General features: G+C 33.1%; 2 protein-coding genes and 1 pseudogene across 3 annotated transcripts; 1 reads left to right on the top strand and 2 right to left on the bottom strand.

Moving 5' to 3' along the window:
- The first annotated feature begins 2,879 nt into the window (after positions 1–2,879).
- Positions 2,880–4,025, top strand: LOC123214862 (BURP domain protein USPL1). The gene is made up of 2 exons (XM_044634868.1): positions 2,880–3,070; positions 3,164–4,025. Exons 1-2 carry the CDS (start codon positions 3,011–3,013, stop codon positions 3,908–3,910), a joined length of 807 nt encoding a protein of 268 aa, XP_044490803.1. The 5' UTR covers positions 2,880–3,010; the 3' UTR covers positions 3,911–4,025.
- Positions 4,026–8,569: 4,544 nt separating this feature from the next.
- LOC123212877 (dehydrodolichyl diphosphate synthase complex subunit NUS1) lies at positions 8,570–12,392 on the bottom strand. 2 transcript variants are annotated; one of them, XM_044632103.1, is made up of 8 exons: positions 12,209–12,392; positions 12,002–12,053; positions 11,513–11,783; positions 11,308–11,369; positions 10,689–10,887; positions 10,492–10,588; positions 9,384–9,466; positions 8,570–8,902 (listed from the first exon to the last, which is right to left on the bottom strand). In XM_044632103.1, the coding sequence occupies exons 2-8, from the start codon at positions 12,047–12,049 to the stop codon at positions 8,895–8,897; spliced, it is 768 nt and encodes a 255-aa protein (XP_044488038.1). In that variant the 5' UTR covers positions 12,050–12,053; positions 12,209–12,392; the 3' UTR covers positions 8,570–8,894. The 2 variants fall into 2 exon arrangements, with proteins under 2 accessions (XP_044488038.1, XP_044488037.1); XM_044632102.1 differs by having other exon boundaries at positions 12,140–12,377.
- A 5,033-nt stretch (positions 12,393–17,425) lies between these two features.
- LOC123213281 lies at positions 17,426–18,148 on the bottom strand (annotated as a pseudogene).
- Between the last annotated feature and the right edge of the window lie 422 nt (positions 18,149–18,570).

Consider the following 18,570-nt stretch of genomic DNA (forward strand, 5'->3'; position numbering starts at 1 on the left):
AGAAAGTAAACCTAGAGGAGTTGCTCAGAGACTGAGAGACGAGAAGAAGAAGGAGACAAATTAATTAAATTTCCAGGAGTTAGAATAGATTATGGAGGGCCAGAGAAGGGAAAGGCTGGCTCTTTCTGCAAAAGTCAACTTGATAATATAATAAAATTATATACTTGTATTTTTCAAAACAAATGTCTAGTTGTACAGATGCGTTCTCTTCGGATTCATGCATGCATATTTTTATTCTTGGTTTTTAATAGTTTTCTCAGGTCTAACCTTTCATTTTAGTTGAGGTTCCCTGTATTTTGTGTCTTGTGATGAACGTGGCACTCTATTGGCCTTGTCTGCCAAAGTCAACTTCACATGTTCATGCATTTTAATTTTTCTGCTATCCAAGAATTCTGAAAAATTAAACTACTTGATGGATATTGAAATGTTTTACAAGTAAACTTCTGGCCTCTCGTGTAAATACAATTTTTAACATATAAACTTGTAAAAGTACCCATACAATCTGTATATATACAAGAGTACCTTAGTTCTTCCGTATTCTATGATTGAAAATTAAATAAACCTTACGGAGAATTGCACTTCAAAGATAATTATTAAGATTAGAGAGTTTAGACACACATAAATCCTACACATAAAACATATTTTTTAATGTGAAATTCAAGTCTTATATATTGCACTTGAAATCCTAACATACTATTATGCTTCTAACCTCAACACCCACACCTACTAGCCCCAGCTAACACTGTAATATTAGTGTCTCTACTTGTATTACACTATTACAATTAAGAGATATGATAATGACTCTGATATTAAATAATATAAACTTTGATAGAACCACACATCAAATACTAACTATAAAGATTAGAGACCCTAAAGTTATATAAATCTTATACTGAAAATTTATATTTTTTCATATAAAATTTAAATCTTATACCTTATACTTGAGATTCTAATAGAAAAAAATAAAAACTGAATTGGGAGGGATGGATGGAAAAATATTAAAAAGAAACAATGTGAGCTTTACTGAGGAAGAAGGATCGCCATTAGTATTGTGATTTGACGACCTTTTCTTCTTCTCCAAGTTTCAACTCTCCCATGAGAAAAGAAGTCAAAATTTTATTGGGTTGGTGTTATGCATGATAAAAAGAGTGATTTAGGTCCAAAAAAATGATGCTGATGATGGCAGGATTGTGGCTCTACATGGCCACTGAACTTTATAATGTACAATTAAGGTCCGTTCAAAAGCTATTCAAATTTCATCCCTTATACATGTAGAATTTTTAACATAAAAATTTGTAATACAAACTTTGTAATTGAGAATTTTGTATGAATGGAAATGATATGAATCTTAGAAGAATCACATTTCAAAAGTTAACTATTAAGATTAGAGAACTCAGAGTTATATAAATCTCACATTAAAAGTTCATGTTTTTTAATGTGAGATCCAAATTTTATATCTTGTATTTGGAATCTTAACATACCACTACATTTCCAACCTCAACGCCCATGCAAGCTAGTTGTGCACTAGCTCCTGTTAGCTCTAAGATAACACTACAATATCGATATCACTAACTGCACCACATTATTGTAACTAAGAGATATGATATGACTTTGATATAAAATAATATTAATCTATGGAGAATCACGTTTCAAATATTAGTTATTGAGATAGGAGAGTCTAAAATAAAATAATATTAATCTATAGAGAATCATGCTTCAAACACTAGTTATTGAGATATGAGAGTCTAAAATTATATAAATCTTATACTAGAAAATCATACTTTCTAATATAAAATTTTAAGTCTTCTACCTTATGTTCAAGTCTTAACAGGAAAAAAAATGGGAGGGGATGGAAAAATATTGAAAAGAAACAGTATGAGCTTTACCGAGGAAGAAGGATCGCCATTATTATTGTGATTTGACGACCTTTTTTTATCCAAGTTTCAACTCTCCTATGGAAAAAGAAGTCCAAATTTTGTTGGGTTGGTGTCATGCATGATGAAGAGAGTGATTTAGGTCCAAAAATATGTTGCTGATGATGGCAGGATTGAAGTGCTACATGGCCACACAACTTTATAATGTACAATTAAGGTCGTCCGTTCATTGTGCCAACCCCATAAGAAATAAAAAGACGTTCCTCCAAGTTATAATGATGACTGTGATTGAAAATTTCCCAATGTCGTAATGAATGATGAATTTTAATGTAAAATTTCAACGCTTTGCTGTAAGACTTTAGTGGAGTTTTGATTCATTAAGTTTTCCTTAACCTATCTTCTTGTGAAAAATCTCCTCTTAATTGGTAAATTTTGTTTTCGTTGACCCAAATGCAAATATTTCCATACTTCGTTCGCTTTCGTTGATTCTGATTATGAAAGTGAGGCCAAATTTTAGCTTTTAATATAGTTTTTTCCAGCATATATTTCAGGTAAATACTGCAAAAATTAATAACTGAAATATTAGAAAAAGCTTTTTGTCATCATCTGAAAAGGGACTTAATTTCTAGCCTTCCTTAGTTGGGTTGTTCATGATAATGAATGAATATATTGGAACCCGTCACCCATCACTACTGTTCGTAGTCAAGTTCAACAGTAGTTGGTTTTATTGTTTCAATAAAGAAGTCAAACATATTAATTACCATTAATTTATTAAGTGCCTGATTAGGAATACAGGGCTTCAATTTTAATTTTATATTTTAAAATTGTTCACTTCATGTGAATCACATAATATTATTTATTAATTTAGATTAATTAAGATAATGACCCTGATTATGTCGGTATTATATTCAATTATTAACATTTTGACTAAATTAGGTGCTACTCAGGTTAGGCCAGAAATGTTTTGTTTATATGCTGATTAACAAAAATGTTATATTAATGAAGCCACTGATTGAATCTGTACTGGCTAGCTATCACCATCTTCCTAATTGGCTAATTTGATATTTGTTGGTTGGTGTTTTAGCAGCAGAAAAAGCAAGAGATTATCGAAATAGTATCAGGAAAATCTATCAGAGATGGGTTCTGGGTTTTCTTCCTGGTGCACCACTCTTTGCCTTGTGGTTTCTGCTTTAATGGTAACTTTCTTTCTCTTATATGAAACCATTTCTAAAGCTCCTGGGTTTTATCTCTAGTTTAATACATGTTGCTAATGGATTTTGCCATACCAGTGTGCTCAAGATGGTGACGCCAGGAGGGTGGCAAAATGGCAGGAAGAAGATAAAGATAAATATGATCATACTGATTCTTCAGTTCATATTTTTTTCACCATAGATAATCTGAAGACTGGGAAGTCACTTCCTATATGTTTCTCCTACCAAAGCTCCACCAAATCTTATTTACTCTCCAGAGAAGAAGCCAATTCTATCCCTTTCTCTTCAGAAAAATTACCTTATCTTCTTGAATTATTCTCCTTCTCCAAAGACTCTCCGCAGGCCAAAGCCATGGAGTACACACTTAAACATTGTGAGCTCGAGCCCATCGAAGGAGAGACCAGGTTCTGTGCTACCTCCCTGGAATCAATGCTCGACTCGGCACGTGGCGTCTTCGGATTGGACACCGAGTTCAAGCTTTTAACCACTTCATCTCTCACAAAGCCAACTCCTTTGCAGAACTATACAATCTTAGAAGTGCCACAAGAAATCTTTGCTCCAAAATCTATTGCATGCCATTCTATGCCTTACCCTTATGCAGTTTTCTACTGCCATGGACAAGAGAATAAAAACAGGCTGTTTGAGATATCACTGGGTGGTGAAGATGGAGAGAAAGTAGAAGCTGTGGCCGTTTGTCACATGGACACCTCACAGTGGGATGCCGATCATGTGTCATTTCGTGTGCTCAAAATCAAGCCCGGAGATTCTCCTGTTTGCCATTTCTTTCCTTTAGATAATTTAGTTTGGGTTCCTTTGCCTACTTAATTTAACCATTAATATCATTACTGTGTAGTGCTGTGTTTATTGTCGACTGAAAGTGCTCATTAGTACTGTGAAATAATGTTTTCTTAAATTGCAAAGTGCTATTTAAGTGTATCGAGAGGGAGAGTCCGCTCAGAGCTTCAGAAGTCCTGTACCGCTGAAGAAGAAGAATCACAAAAGCACACTGTAGTTCGCAATCACTAGGAGGGCAATGTGACATTTATACATCAAAAACATAATACACTATATATAAAAATAAAAAATAATACGTATTATAAAAAATAATAAATTAATATAATATAATGGATGTATCGTATAGCACAATATATATTTTATGATATATATTACTGATATGGATTAATATACTTAAAAAAAATATAATATATATGAAAAATCTTAAATTTTTAAGTGTATTTAATAGTTTTTTAAAATGATAACATATTAATTAAATTTTTTATTATTTTATTTTTTAAAAATTGTATCATATAATACGATACAATATTTGATATACGATATAAAAAATTTGATTTTTAATACATGATACAATACATTATTTGACTACATCAAAAGTCACAAGGAAACAAATTTATATAGATGAACTACATTCTCCCACCAGGGTGTGGCTTCATAACACTTTTCCACCCTCATTGATATAAATAACACTTTTTTACCAAAAATTAAGTATAAATAATATTTTCTCATCCGAAATTAAACTCTATTAATTTAACAACCATATTAAGAAATGAAATTATTATTTTATTCTCACTATTTTATTTTTCAAAATTATCATATAACTTTAAATTAACAAAATTTTAAAAAATAACCATTTAAATATCCAAATTGTATAAAAAGTCTCTTATTTCCTTTTTCATTCACCCTCACCCCTTCTTCCTTTCTCCCTATAGGGAGGGGTGTCTTTGTCTCATGATTGTATATCCGAAAGTAAACTATAATTTTTAATAATGTTAGAGTCTTTTTAGATTTTTTTTTGGGGGATATTAAAATTTTTGAAAAGTTTTAGGGTCTTTTGAAAATTTTTGAAATATCAATCTGTCATCTAATAGTTTCAAAAATGATAATTACACCTCTAAATAATTGAATAAAATACAACAAATTATGAATGTATATATCATATTTTAACTATTAGACTATATAGTAGTTTTGAAATATATGGTAGTTTGAAAATATTTCAAAAATTGATTTGTAAATTTCAAGAATTTTTTAAAGTTAAATTGATATATTTAAAATGTTTGTGTTCGATAAAAAATTGTATTTTTATTTTTATTTTTTAAAATTAATTATTGGTAAAATTATTATTATTTTGTAATTAGTTTTTTTTTCAAGCGGAGTTTAATTTTGTGCCAAATATGTTATTTATTCCAATTAGAGGTAAAAAAGGGTTTATGGGCCAAACCTTGGGTGGGAATATGTTATTTGCTCCTTTATATGTGTAATAGCATAAAGCCACTTTGCTACCTGACAAACAATTAATTAAATCAAGGCCAAAATGGCTACATTCCACCCAAGGTTTAATGACATGATAAAATTTCACACACGTAAGTTTCAAAAAGTCAATTTATCACCTACCATCCATTTTTGGGAAATTAATTAAAATCGACAGTCAATTTATCGCGTAAACCTTTTTCAGCAGGAATTTTACATTTTACCTTTTTAAGTAAATCATATTTTTCATTCCAAAAATACCCCTCATCTAATTTCTCAGTGTTTACCATAGTTTTTCGTCGATTAATCTTTTACGTTTTAGACAATACACAGCTTAAATTTTTCTGTAATGAATAAGATTTACAGATAAAAATAAAATTAATGATGGATATACCCGGTGTTTTCTGAAAACGGTACGTTTCCTCAAACACGGGTGCGAAAATGTGTGTGGATTGGTTCGTGAAAGGGTGACGCTAAAGGGGTGCGAGAACACAAATGAGTGTAGGAAAGGGTGCAAGTGCGGGTGCATGAAGTGGTGCGGGAATGGTTGCGGGTGCGAGAATTGACTAAAGGGTGCGGAAATTGGTGCAAATGCATGGAATATAAAAAATATATATTATATTATATTATATTATATTATATATATATATATATATATATATATATATATATATATATTATCCCGCATCCTTTCATACACTCGCACCCCTTCCAGCACCCTTTAGTCAATTCCCGCACCCTTTCACGCACTCGCACCCTTTCATGCACCCGCACCCTTTAGTCAATTCTCGCACCTTTTACGCACTCGCACCCGCACCCATTAGCAATTTCCCGCACCCTTTAGTAAATTCCCGCACCCCTTCACGCATCGGTACCCATTCCCGCACCCTTTAGTCAATTCCTGCACCTGCACCAATTCTCGCACCCTTCACGCACCCGCACCCTTTAGTCAATTCAAGCACCCGCACCCTTTAGTCAATTCAAGCACCCGCACCCATTCCCGCACCCCTTCATGCACCCGCACCCTTTCCTGCACCCCTTCACACACTCATTTGTGTTCCCGCACCCCTTCAGCGTCACCATTTCACGAACCAACCCACACACATTTTTGCACTCGTGTTTGAGGAAACGCACCGTTTTCAGAAAACATCAGGTATATCCATCATTAATTTTATTTTCATCTGTAAATCTTATTTATTACAGAAAAATTTAAGCTGTGTATCGTCTGAAATGTAAAAGATTAATCAGCAAAAAGCTACAGTAAACACTGAAAAATTAGATGAGGGGTATTTTTGGAATAAAAAATATGATTTGCTTAGAAAGGTAAAAATAAGAATTCTTGCAGAAAAAGGTTTACGCGGTAAATTGACTGTCGATTTTAATTAATTTCCCTCTATTTTTATTAGTAAATTTCGTTTGTTTTTCTCGAAAATAAGTCTGTTAATTGAGCTTACCGAATCAAAGCTGGCTTGTTGAAGCTCAGGCCCTTAAAAAATGTCATGCTTGGGCTTTGGGCCTAGCCATTTGTGTCTCAATCTTTTGTTTGGGCTTTGATTTATTAAAATTTTTTGGGCTTTGACTTGTTTTGGGCCTATTTCAAGTCTACCCTTGTAACTTTAGAAACCTGCCTAGGGCTCTCGGCTCGCAGCCAGCTCGGGTTCGGCTCGGTTTTTTAATGGCCGGTTTGAGTTCGGTTCGAGCTTGACTCGAGCCAAACTCGGCTCGGTTACGGCTCGTTTTTCATATCAAAATGACATCGTTTTGTATATATATATGGATCAAAACGACGTCATTTTGTATAAAAAATTTTAAAAAAAATATACCGAACCAACCCGAGCCAGCTCGAGCTGGCTCGGCTCGAGTCCAGCCCTAAACCTGCCAAATACTTTTACAATTCCCAGCGAGTGTAAATACCTGTAAATACACTACTACTTATAATGAATTTTCCTGTCCTATTGGGCCTTGAGTTGAACAGATATTGTTTAAGTCCAAACCAGATAATTTAATGGACAATTTTTGCTGTACAGGCCTGCTCCAGGCTCAAATTTTGTTCAGCTTAAAACTCAATTTTTTAGTCAAAAAAATGGGGCCTCAAGCTTATTTGGACCCAATTGATAAGCTTAGTTGAAAATAATTGTTTTTTCATATTAAAATTACAAAACTATTATTAATACTAAATATAAATATCAAATTATCAATATACCATTCCTAATTTAAAATTTTATCACTTAAACCCCTAAACCAACCTTAAAATGTTATATTTTGTTCAATTTTTTAAAGATATATCTGTCATTTTTTAAACTATCAAAAAACATATTAAAATTTTTAAAATTTACAAAACACCTCCAAACGTTTTTCAAATTTCTAAAACCTTTGAAAATTCATTAACCCTAACATTTAAAAAAAAATATTATTCACTCCCACATATTCATAATTTTAAAAAGGAAAAATATAGTAAAAAATTTTATGCAAAATGATTTTTTTTTTTTTTTTTTTTTTTGCCCTTTCACATAACAAAATTCATTAATGAAAGTATATGATAAATGAAAACCTGGTTTTTTTGAAAGTTAAACTTAAAGGGTAAAAATTTATTATTTCAAGAACCTGAATGGAAAATAGTCTTTTGGACTTAAAGTAGCCCAAAAAAAAAAATGATTGTGTAGCCCTAGGCAAGAACATTCATTACAATCTTCATCGATCCCACATGCAATCTTGGCTAGTTTGTGCTCTTCTGGAGGGATTATTCCTCAAGAAACTTGATTATATAACTTCAGATATCGCTTCCACATCATCATAGTGCTTTAACTAAATCAGCATTGCCAAAAGCCTTCCGACTTTATGATAATGATAAAGTTAAAGTCATTGTTAGCATTGGCATCCATCATCTCATGGTTCTTAGTCGGTTACTGCTTCAATGGGTGAAGAGTCCCTAACTGCTTCAAGGAACAATAACTTTCGTCTGATTTACGTTGACCACTTTTACTCTACTACAAAATTCAGGTTTACCATTGATGTGTTTATAATAACCACAATTATTGCATTTATAATTAATTTACAGAAAAATACCCACTTCTGAAATGTCAGATTTTTACTAGTATTCACATTTAACTGAGGCCATTTACAGATTCTTAAGGCCAGAAGCACATAACTCAGAGAAAATGTTTTCATACTTAGAATTCTTGAGGTGCTAGAAACACAGTTATAAAGACTAAAGACATATTAAATGATAAATTCAAGTACTTTTGAGCTGGAAGAAACTAAAAATTTGTCTTTACAACTCTATACATTGCAGATAAAAACTAAACACACAGATTGTCTTGTGGGAGATTCTTGACAAAACAACTCAATGGCTACATAACATATATAGTGTGATTCACGACTGAGATTGAAACTTTTATTATCTAATCTTAGTTATGATCCATAATTAACATACTTAATTACAGACTTAGAAAATAAGGTGGTAGAGTTTGATAGAAAATGCAATTGATGACCAATGTCTCAGCACCAGTTATTGGAATCATTGGATCCTGCAGAGTGCAGCAGTTCATTTACCTGTGGGAAGATGGAGAAATTCAGGGAGGAAAAAGTAAAAAAGAATCTTTGAAATGAAATTACCATTTTTATCTCAACATTTATCCTCACTTTCCACGATTCAATAGAAAGAGATTAACATTTCAACTGATAGAACTGCTGTACAGATATGTTATTTCGGTGTATCTGAATTTTAACAGAGGAGCAGATATGCTAATCATATGAAGTTAAAACCAATCATTCAATCAAAAAGTGCTCCCATGACATTGATCAAAACTGTGAGATCAGAGAAAAGGACACAGAAACGGAAATTTTCCAGATTAAACTACACATCCATGTAATCAGTTCCCGTAGTTTTAGAATTAGCTAGATATCGCAAATTAATGAGTGGATTTTGTTTGATTACCATCTAAGTTTCATTCTCCTTATCTGTATCATTAATTCCCTGATATCTGGAATAGAAAACTTGAACAATCCAAATCAAAAAGTAAAAAACACTTACCATAATTTTGCCGGACCATTGTAAATCTGTATATAGCCTTTATAAGAGAACCATGGTTCATGGAGTTCAAGGATCCCATGTGTCTGTAACAAAAAGACAGCCACAATTTAGTCACAATAAAGCAAATGAGAGGACATTGAAGTCAAATTTTGCAATTACTAAAATACCCAGATGAGAAAGAGATGAAGGCTAATCTCAGCAAGAAGCAGGAGAGTTCATTAACCAAGGATTCCCAGCTGACATATCAATCACTTAAACAATGATGAGTCCTCTTAAAATTGGCTGCTTTTCTCAGCATTCTAGTACTCTCACAGATATGAACCAAACTAAGTCTGAAACATGGTATGTATCTACACTCATGCACATACTGTGAGAGATAGTACAAAGACAGCCCTTATATACAGCAATATGAACTTAAAATACAAAAGAACAGTTTTCTAAGCCAGCTGTGAACAGCTAGTTGGCATGTCACCAATAATATCAAACCAGATTCCCCTAGTGAATACTTTTATTTACTAATTAATATTTAATGGGCTGCTTCAATTCCTTGGGATCACATCGGGAAACAGATAGGGGACATATAGGTTGTAGAAAATGTGTGTATGCTCCTATAATAATTCTGAATACATGAAATATAAAGACAATAGTCTCAGGAAATGAAATTCTAGCACAAGAATGTAAATAGTTAGTTACAAACACCAACAGCTGAAGTACATATTTTCTTTGCACTAAGCTATAATCATAGAAACAATATTTACATAAACTTTTTAATATGTTTCCGAATTTACTTCATCAAGATAAGAAGACATTTTCATAAAACTATAACATGTAGAAACATGAAGGTCCTTCATCAAATACATTCCATAACAGAAATTAATGCTCAAGATGGAAACTGCCCTAATAAGTGCTAGACAACTAAGAAACCAGTTATTTCCCCGATGCTGAACTTTATAAAGTGATGACATGATTTAGTGTATCACTTATGCTTATTTTATTATATCCTGTTTATGAGCTAGTTATATTACCCAAAAACTTCCTCTGCCAAGTGGAAAAACAGGGACCTAATTGTATAGCTAGTTTAATTCTCATTTCAAGTATGACCACTCACATGATCTCTGTATATCGAATTCTCCAAGCAGGAAAACCTAGATGGCATCTTGCAGGTCCATAAACCAATAAGAGATCAGGTTCTGGTCCTCCACAACCTGACAGTAGAAAAACATCAATATCAGAAAATGAGATATAAAAATTTGAAAACAGATCATCTCTGTAAACCAACAAGTAGATCTGACAAGTATCACAAACCGACAGCTTTTAGTGCCTCAGTCATGCCAGCTTCAGTGAAAATTTTCTCTTCCTGAATTTTGTCTGAATCACCCAATTTCAAATACTTCCTAAACAGTAAATTAGCTGCTTTGGCCACTGCTTCCTTTCCGTCGGAGAATGAAGCGAATTCCACACTTATATGTTTAGGTTCAAGAAGTGGATTGCTTTGATCAGCTTCCTGAATACAGTAGATAACAAGTTCAGAGTTTTGGCATCAGTGCTTACATACCAAAAACATAAGAATATTTTGTAGATAATACAAATAAGAGTAACATTATAGCTGATACATAAAAGAGAAATGAAACGCCAAGAAGGAATGGCTGCGTAAAGTACTTGTATGTAAGCCAACCCGTACACCTAATATCAATTTATGAAGTCAGAAGTATAGTTAACACAGATGATACTTCGTAAAAAAAAAAAAAAAAGCTCAATCCAACACTACAAAGATAATAATGGCCTCTGATGCTATAAGGCTAGATTATAAAAGGCTCATCTGCCTATCATTATCTCTACTTATGAGGAAAGTCCATCTGTGAATGGTAAATTAAGAAAGAAAAGGAAATTATGCAATCACACTACATTAACAGTATCTCTGTACCTCAAATACTGTTGAATTATTCAATTTCACCAAAATGGAATCCTTTGATTTCTTCAGTATTCCTATAAGAAACAAAAACATTACAAATTATACTATATTCACAGGGGTGATAAAAATGGCATACCCAGTGAAACACAATTGCAGTTACACAATTATAGAGTTATTCTGATGAATGTCAACTATTACGAACCCCAGGCATTCTTACCTTCGGTATCATAAAGGCACACTTGTTTGACACCAAGAGCCACCAGCCATTGCAAAAGCTCAATAATTTTCGGAATCTGATAAGCTTCTTCACTTTCTACCACTAAGGCCAGGTACCGAAGCTTGTTTATATCAAGGGCTTTGTATTTTTTCAGTATTCCAACGGATATAAGATAGCTTTCTAACGCACAGACTATTCCCAGTGCAACGTACCATAAGCTGATAACAAAATGCAGAAAATACCACAATACATGGAGCCCTAGATTGCCAATCTGCAATAAGCTTAAAAACCAAAATGAAAATCTAATTTGAGTTGAACCAAAAGATTTGACACGATCAGACAAATCAAATAAGTCCAATCAGCTATTCCACGCTGATGAACAGCTTCATATTAGACCAATTCCTTAAATCTAAAAAAAAAAATTTTTAAAAAAAACTGATTTAACTTTCAAACTGTAAACCAGCTTAATACAGAAATTCACACACTTACTTGAGCAATCAAAGAGTACACCTTATTCATCCCGTCTCTAAAATCCATCAAACTAAACAAAAATAATAACGAAAAAATTAATCAAACAAGAAAGAATTGAAAAAAATAAAAACTGAATAAACAAATTGAATTACTTACACCTTCGCTGAAAATTCAGAGCAAGTGAATATTTACTGAAACAACCGCAAAAACTGGTAGGAATCTTTCCATGTGAAGGACCCAGTTGAGCTATGGCTACAAAAAGCAAAACCAGATACAGAATCAAAAACCCAGAACGGGAAACGGACTAGAAGTGGCTTTGTGTGAATTTCATGGGTAATGGGAACTGATTTGAAGGCTTTAAGGATGCAATTAGTGTATGACTGTAAAGTTCTTTTCGTGTTAAAGTAGTATTAATGGCAAAGGGAAGTAGACCTGGCCAGCTCGGCCCTAGGGAGGGGTCTTGGGTCCTATGGAAAACAGGCCCAGGGATTGGCCCTATGGACCACTCCCAAGAACCAATGGTATAGGATAGGGATCGATTTTAGGAACTAGACCCAACAATAAAAATAATTAAAATTTAATTTATCCACCTTCGGTCAAATTTTTTTGAATAATTCTCATCTCTATTTTTACACTACATTTTTACTCTCAAACCCTCTCTAATTACATCAATTTTCTCACCATTTATAGTGTCTTCAAAGAATTTCAGTAGTTTGAGATCATCATGCAAAAATCAAACAAAACAGTAATCGATTGCGGATGTGTTTTTGAATCTTCAAACGTGGCAATGGGCTCCAAAAGTCCTTGAGAAATCTAAAAATGTTTTAAGATCAAAATGTTATTTCAAATTATGTTTAGATTTTTCAAGGTCTATTGGAGCTAATTATAAACTTAAAAACTTGAAACAATAGCTACTATTCGCTATGCTATTGTTTGACTTTTGTCCAAAGATCCCAAACTAATCTATCTTATTTAAAAACACAAATTTGAAAGATGTTGCAATGTCAATGGATAATAATACTAAGTTGAATTTTCTCTAAATTTCAACTTTGTGTAATTTACATCCAATACGCAAATCACACATGGCAGGAATAAACGAAGGATAGGGTTAAATAATATTTGTCATGCATAACACGCATGATTGGTGTATATGAAATTTTTGAATTATTAGTTATATATCAGTGAGTCACATATAATGGGGATAATTGAAACTTTTTCATTCAAGAATCATACATTGTGATGTGTATTAGATAATTGAAACTTTATATTCTTATTAGTTATAGGTAAGCAAGTTACCCATGGTGGAGGTAATTGAAATTTTTCATGTGTGACAAATACAATTGGGTATGCAGGCTTTTACATAGAATACATTAAATTTTAGGGTTAATGAGAATTAACACATAATTGGATATGTGTTTAACTTTTTGTTCTTTTTTTTTTTTTTTTTTGCATACATGTTGGATCATATGCAAATATTATGAAAATCAACCAAATTGTTTGATTTTTCATTATAGGATACAAGTATTACAACAAGATATTATATAAAAAATTAAGACAACATATTTACACATAAAACCTGTTGATGACATTTTTTATCTCATGGTTATATGAATAAGGTTCCGCATATAGTCAATACGTGAACGTTTACTCAATAACCCAACTAATTACTTGTACATCATATCTGACCGAATTTTTATTAATTTTTTGTGTATTATTAATGTAATTCATTGTGTTACCATTCTTCCTCAACCATTGCCCTCTATATTTAACTAAAATAATAACATTCGACATTTTAATCAATCATACAATATTAATACATAATATACAAGTGAATTATTTAAGAATAGGCAAACTAAATATCACCCACGATTTCACATTTAATGTGGTCCATGATGGACGGTATCAATAAACCCACATAACATAAACTATCATAAGCCCCCCATGTTATACATTATAAAATTTCAATATAACCCTCATGCATTACACATGTATAACCTTACATTACACATTTTGTTAAAACCCAATTTATGTGTTACACACACTAGGTTTCAATCACGCATAGTAAGGTTTTTTTTTTTTTTTAAATTAAGGTATCGTTAAAAGGTCTGGTTGAGGGCATTTTTGTACTTAAATTTGGGTTTTGGTTATATTTATATAACCCTTAGAGTGATGACTGATTTCGTATACACTCTTTTCAGTATGATTATTTTAATTAATTATCCTAAAGATGGACTTTGTTATGATCTCAATATGGTAAGAGGGTAATTATAATTATTAAAATTGTGAAAAGTAGTTTCAAGACAATAAGAAACTATTATTTAATATTAGAAAGATTGTCGAAGTTGTGATAGATATTGACCTTTGTTTCCTTATTACAACTTCTGGACGAGAACATGTGTTGTTCGTTTCTTGTCTCAACTTGCGGGCTACCATAGCATCTATCTTTTTATTTTTAATTGTTGATTGTCTCCACAAATGTCGTATCTACGAGTTTGATTAAGAAGGAGTTTTGACTGTATAATAATTGTCTCAATTTCTATAGTGCAAACAGGGCTATGGATAACTTTTTGCCCTACACATATGATTAATACATGGACAATTATGATGTGATACCCTTAGGCAAACCCCACATAGACAAAGCACGGGAGAGATGTTGGGTCTGTTTATATTCTATCTGTTTGTATTCTGTCTATGTATCCCACATTGGTTAAGGGTGGGAGAATTTGACTGGTTAAATAGTCTGTAAGCTCCTTAAACTGTTAAAACGCGTTTTGGGTTGTAAAGCCCAGAAACAAAACCATAATAGACTGTGTGTCCAAAATGGATAATATCTTAACAGTGGACCGGGTAATTGGACCAGAAAAGTTACAAATGGTATCAGAGCGACTCTGCATATCCTCTTGAACGATGGTGGGGCAAACCTTAGCGAGGACGCTGAGTCCCGTAAGGGGGGTGTATGTGATACCCTTAGGCAAATCCCATATAAACAAAGCACGGAAGAGATATTGGGTTTGTCTGTATTTTGTCTATGTATCTTACATTGGTTATGGGTGGGAGAATTTGACTAGTTAAATAGTCTGTGAGTTCCTTAAACTGTTAAGACGCGTTTTAAGTTATAAAGCTCAAAAGTAAAACCATAATGGACTGTGTGTCTAAAATGGACAATATCTTAACAGTGGGTTGGGTTATTAGACCAGGGAGGTTACATATGATCTTTTTGTTTCTAACATGATGGTTTGTCTTAAGCTTTTAATGTGCCACATCTATAAGTCGTGTGCTTGTCGAGTCGATTCAGATATTTATGATGTCTTATGGATTACATTTTGTGTCTGTGTAGATTAACGACACATGTCATCATGTTGTCTTGGATAGATGGTATTATTTCCTATTTTTTCCGAAAGTGTCTCTAAGAAAGGTAATGAATCCATGCATAGATTGTACTACTTTTCTTCATATATCTCCTATTTCATAACAAAACCCTAATCTACATGAGAAATTCTAACATCCATTATAATGATGCAAGATGAGCATGGAGAAAAAAGTTGGAAATAGAGGGGTTTTTTAATGTGATTTGATTAGATATTTTAAATTCTACGTCCACCGATATGATATTAGTAACTCTATAAAAATGCTCTAACAAAGTGAAAATGAGTGTTCTGATAATGACTCAAGAAATAATAGAGACCTTAAATGAGATTTTTGGGTTTAAGGATCTCATTGTCTAACTTACGATAAATCAGGACTAATCCAAAGTGTTCCTAACATTTTTTATATCTATCTATGTGTTTTACGTGCTCATCCTCTTTTCCTTTTACAATCCTTTATACTTGATTCAAGAAGGAAATTACAATGTTATCATTTATAATTTTAAATTTTAAATAAATATTAACTCTCTAAACAATTACATTGAATATAAGGTTACAATTGAGATTAATAAGGTCGGAAGTGACTACTTTCCATCGTGTGTAGATGATATAAAAAAGGTGCCAACTAGCAAAACATATTCTTTGATTAGGGATGTTTGTCCGCTAGTTGAAGCACAAGTTGTGGTTTTTGTTGATAGTCGCTTCTTGAAGGAACATTTTGTGACTTGAGAACGATCAAACAATAAAAGGAAAAAGTGTAATTGTGACAGAATTTAGTCAATATAAATGTAATTTAGATAAGTAAAGAAATAATTTTCCTGATAGAAATATTTTTTTGCTCTATCAGTATGCTAGTCATCATCTTCTTTTCAAATTATAATTTGGCTCAAAGTCTGCTTTTGTTTATATTGCATTTTCAGTAGGCAGCGATTCTATTTTGTTCAGTTCTTAAATTGTGACGCATTTAATGGTTGAATCTAGTTACTCGGTTTATTTTTATTACTATGTTTTCCAGGAAATTTTAGGCGTGTTCAGTTCAGATTCAACCAAAAATCAAACCAACCAGGTATTTGAATCGAAAGATCGGATAACTGAATAACTAGTTTGGATACTGGGTCACAAATTTTACAAAATTGATTTTTTGTTCGGACATAGATTCGCCATTGTTGGAAAACCGGTTACCTGAGCCCATTTTAAACATATTTTAATTAGAATTAAATTTCCCCTGATCTCTTATGTGCCCACTATTCTATTATTCTTCTACGTTCTTTCTGTCACGATTCTGCTGCAGTTGGCAATGGAGATTAGATTCCGTAAACTGGGCAAGTTCAGTGACTTAGCTAGCACCATTGAGATCATCAGTTGGCGATCTACACAATGGTGCAAGCATCATTGTTGAAAATGAAGTTGTTTGGCCACTGTAGGTCGAGAAAGATTCGATTTAACTTCGTTGGTCAGCTGGCACCAATCCATTAACTGAAGATCTGAATGGTGCCAACAAAGTCATCGGATTCAACAGTCACGATGGATTCTGTTCATCATTTCCAGTTTTCATTCAATGAATTCATCAACCAATTTTTCCAGATACTGTCCCAAACTGAATTAAAGCCTTGGTTGTTCATCATCAGTCCCAAACTGTTTCCGTTTCGGTTCAGCATATAGGCTGAACTGAATTCCTAATTGGATTCAAAAAAACACGAAACCGATTTGGAACGCCTCCAGGAAATATCAATATGTTGGTTCGATGGTTTATTTCAATTTGTTTTTTCTCATCACTCGAAGAGGCATTGGGTTGTAGAACTTCTTTGTTGCCAAGTTTGTAAACAAATGAACAAAGCCATTTTAAGTTATGGCAGAAAATTTAAATATTATGCAAAACATAAAAGGAATCCACCACCATAACTAGTGAAGAAAGCACCTGTGACAGAAATGGATCAAACAACATAAATGCATAGTGGCAGTTGAATGGATTGAACAGTAATCCATGACCATAACTAGTGAAGGTGCCCAAAATATTGAGAAAAAATCCCATTTTACTTAAAGCAAGGAGACTTTAACAGGCATTAACATCGGTATATAAGAGAAACAAAGGAGTCTCATCTTTTTTTGCCTACTGAGAGACAATTTTCAATCATTTACTCCTTTTTTAAAGAAACAATGGAGAGTTCCTATCATGTAAAGTCATCAAAATACAATATTTTTATCATCTGAGTGCAATAAATACATTTGTTCTTTGCAAATTCTATCTTCAAGCTAATTCTACCTTCAAAACAATGTAAAATTCATTTTAGAGCACAATCTGTAACAATGTAACTACACATAATTACCTATTGAGCACCATCTTCAGAGAACCTAGCATCAAAAGGAACAGAAGGATGTGCATGCACCGAACCACCGGCTGTTCCTCCGTGCTGCAACTCAATCACAAGCCACTGAACAACTTTACTCATCTGCTCCAACCGAACTGCACTTATTGTGGAAGACCAGTTGTGGCAGCCTGATCCGACTTCCCAGCAACAGAGACAGTGGCCTCATCAACCAAACACTCCGACCCTACCCTTTGCTTGACAGACTGAACAAACTCCTCAGCTTGATCACAAGCCACCCTAAAAAATTCCCATCTGTGTTTGAAGTTCTTGAGGGATGCATCTGTGGCCACTGTTTTCTGGCCACCTGAAATTTCATTACCCTCAAGCACATCAGAAGCGGCTGCAACGAACTCCTTATATGCATTACTTAAGGCAGATGCACCAAGCAAATAAGCCTGTTTTTCGGTGCAGTTAAGGCAGATGCACAATGTTATCCATCACTATCTACTACAACTGCAGGTAAATAAGAGTTTCCTCTCTGTCTCTCATCAAATACGCAACAATAAATTTATACTATTTAAAAATGCTATCCATTGTAGTCAGCCTGTATATTCCTTAGATTGCGTAACAAAATCTAAACTAAATGAGAGAAGCATCACAAAATCCAGCAGGGCAAGTCAACTGATCCGTAGGCTCGCAGGCGAAATGCCCGAGGCTCTAAAATTCTCAACGATCGTGAATTCTGCAGCCCCTCGTTCCAAAAGTAAAGTTTACTCAGCAAGTTTGAAGAATTTCTGGGTTATATAATTGTTTAAAAATAAATAAAAATAAACAGCACACAAGATACAACTAAGAACTATATTCATTCTCAATCAATCCTCTTATTCAGTTAATGGCATAACCTAAATTTCAA

The sequence above is a fragment of the Mangifera indica genome, chromosome 4 (assembly GCF_011075055.1).
Source record: "Mangifera indica cultivar Alphonso chromosome 4, CATAS_Mindica_2.1, whole genome shotgun sequence".
Lineage (NCBI taxonomy): Eukaryota > Viridiplantae > Streptophyta > Magnoliopsida > Sapindales > Anacardiaceae > Mangifera > Mangifera indica.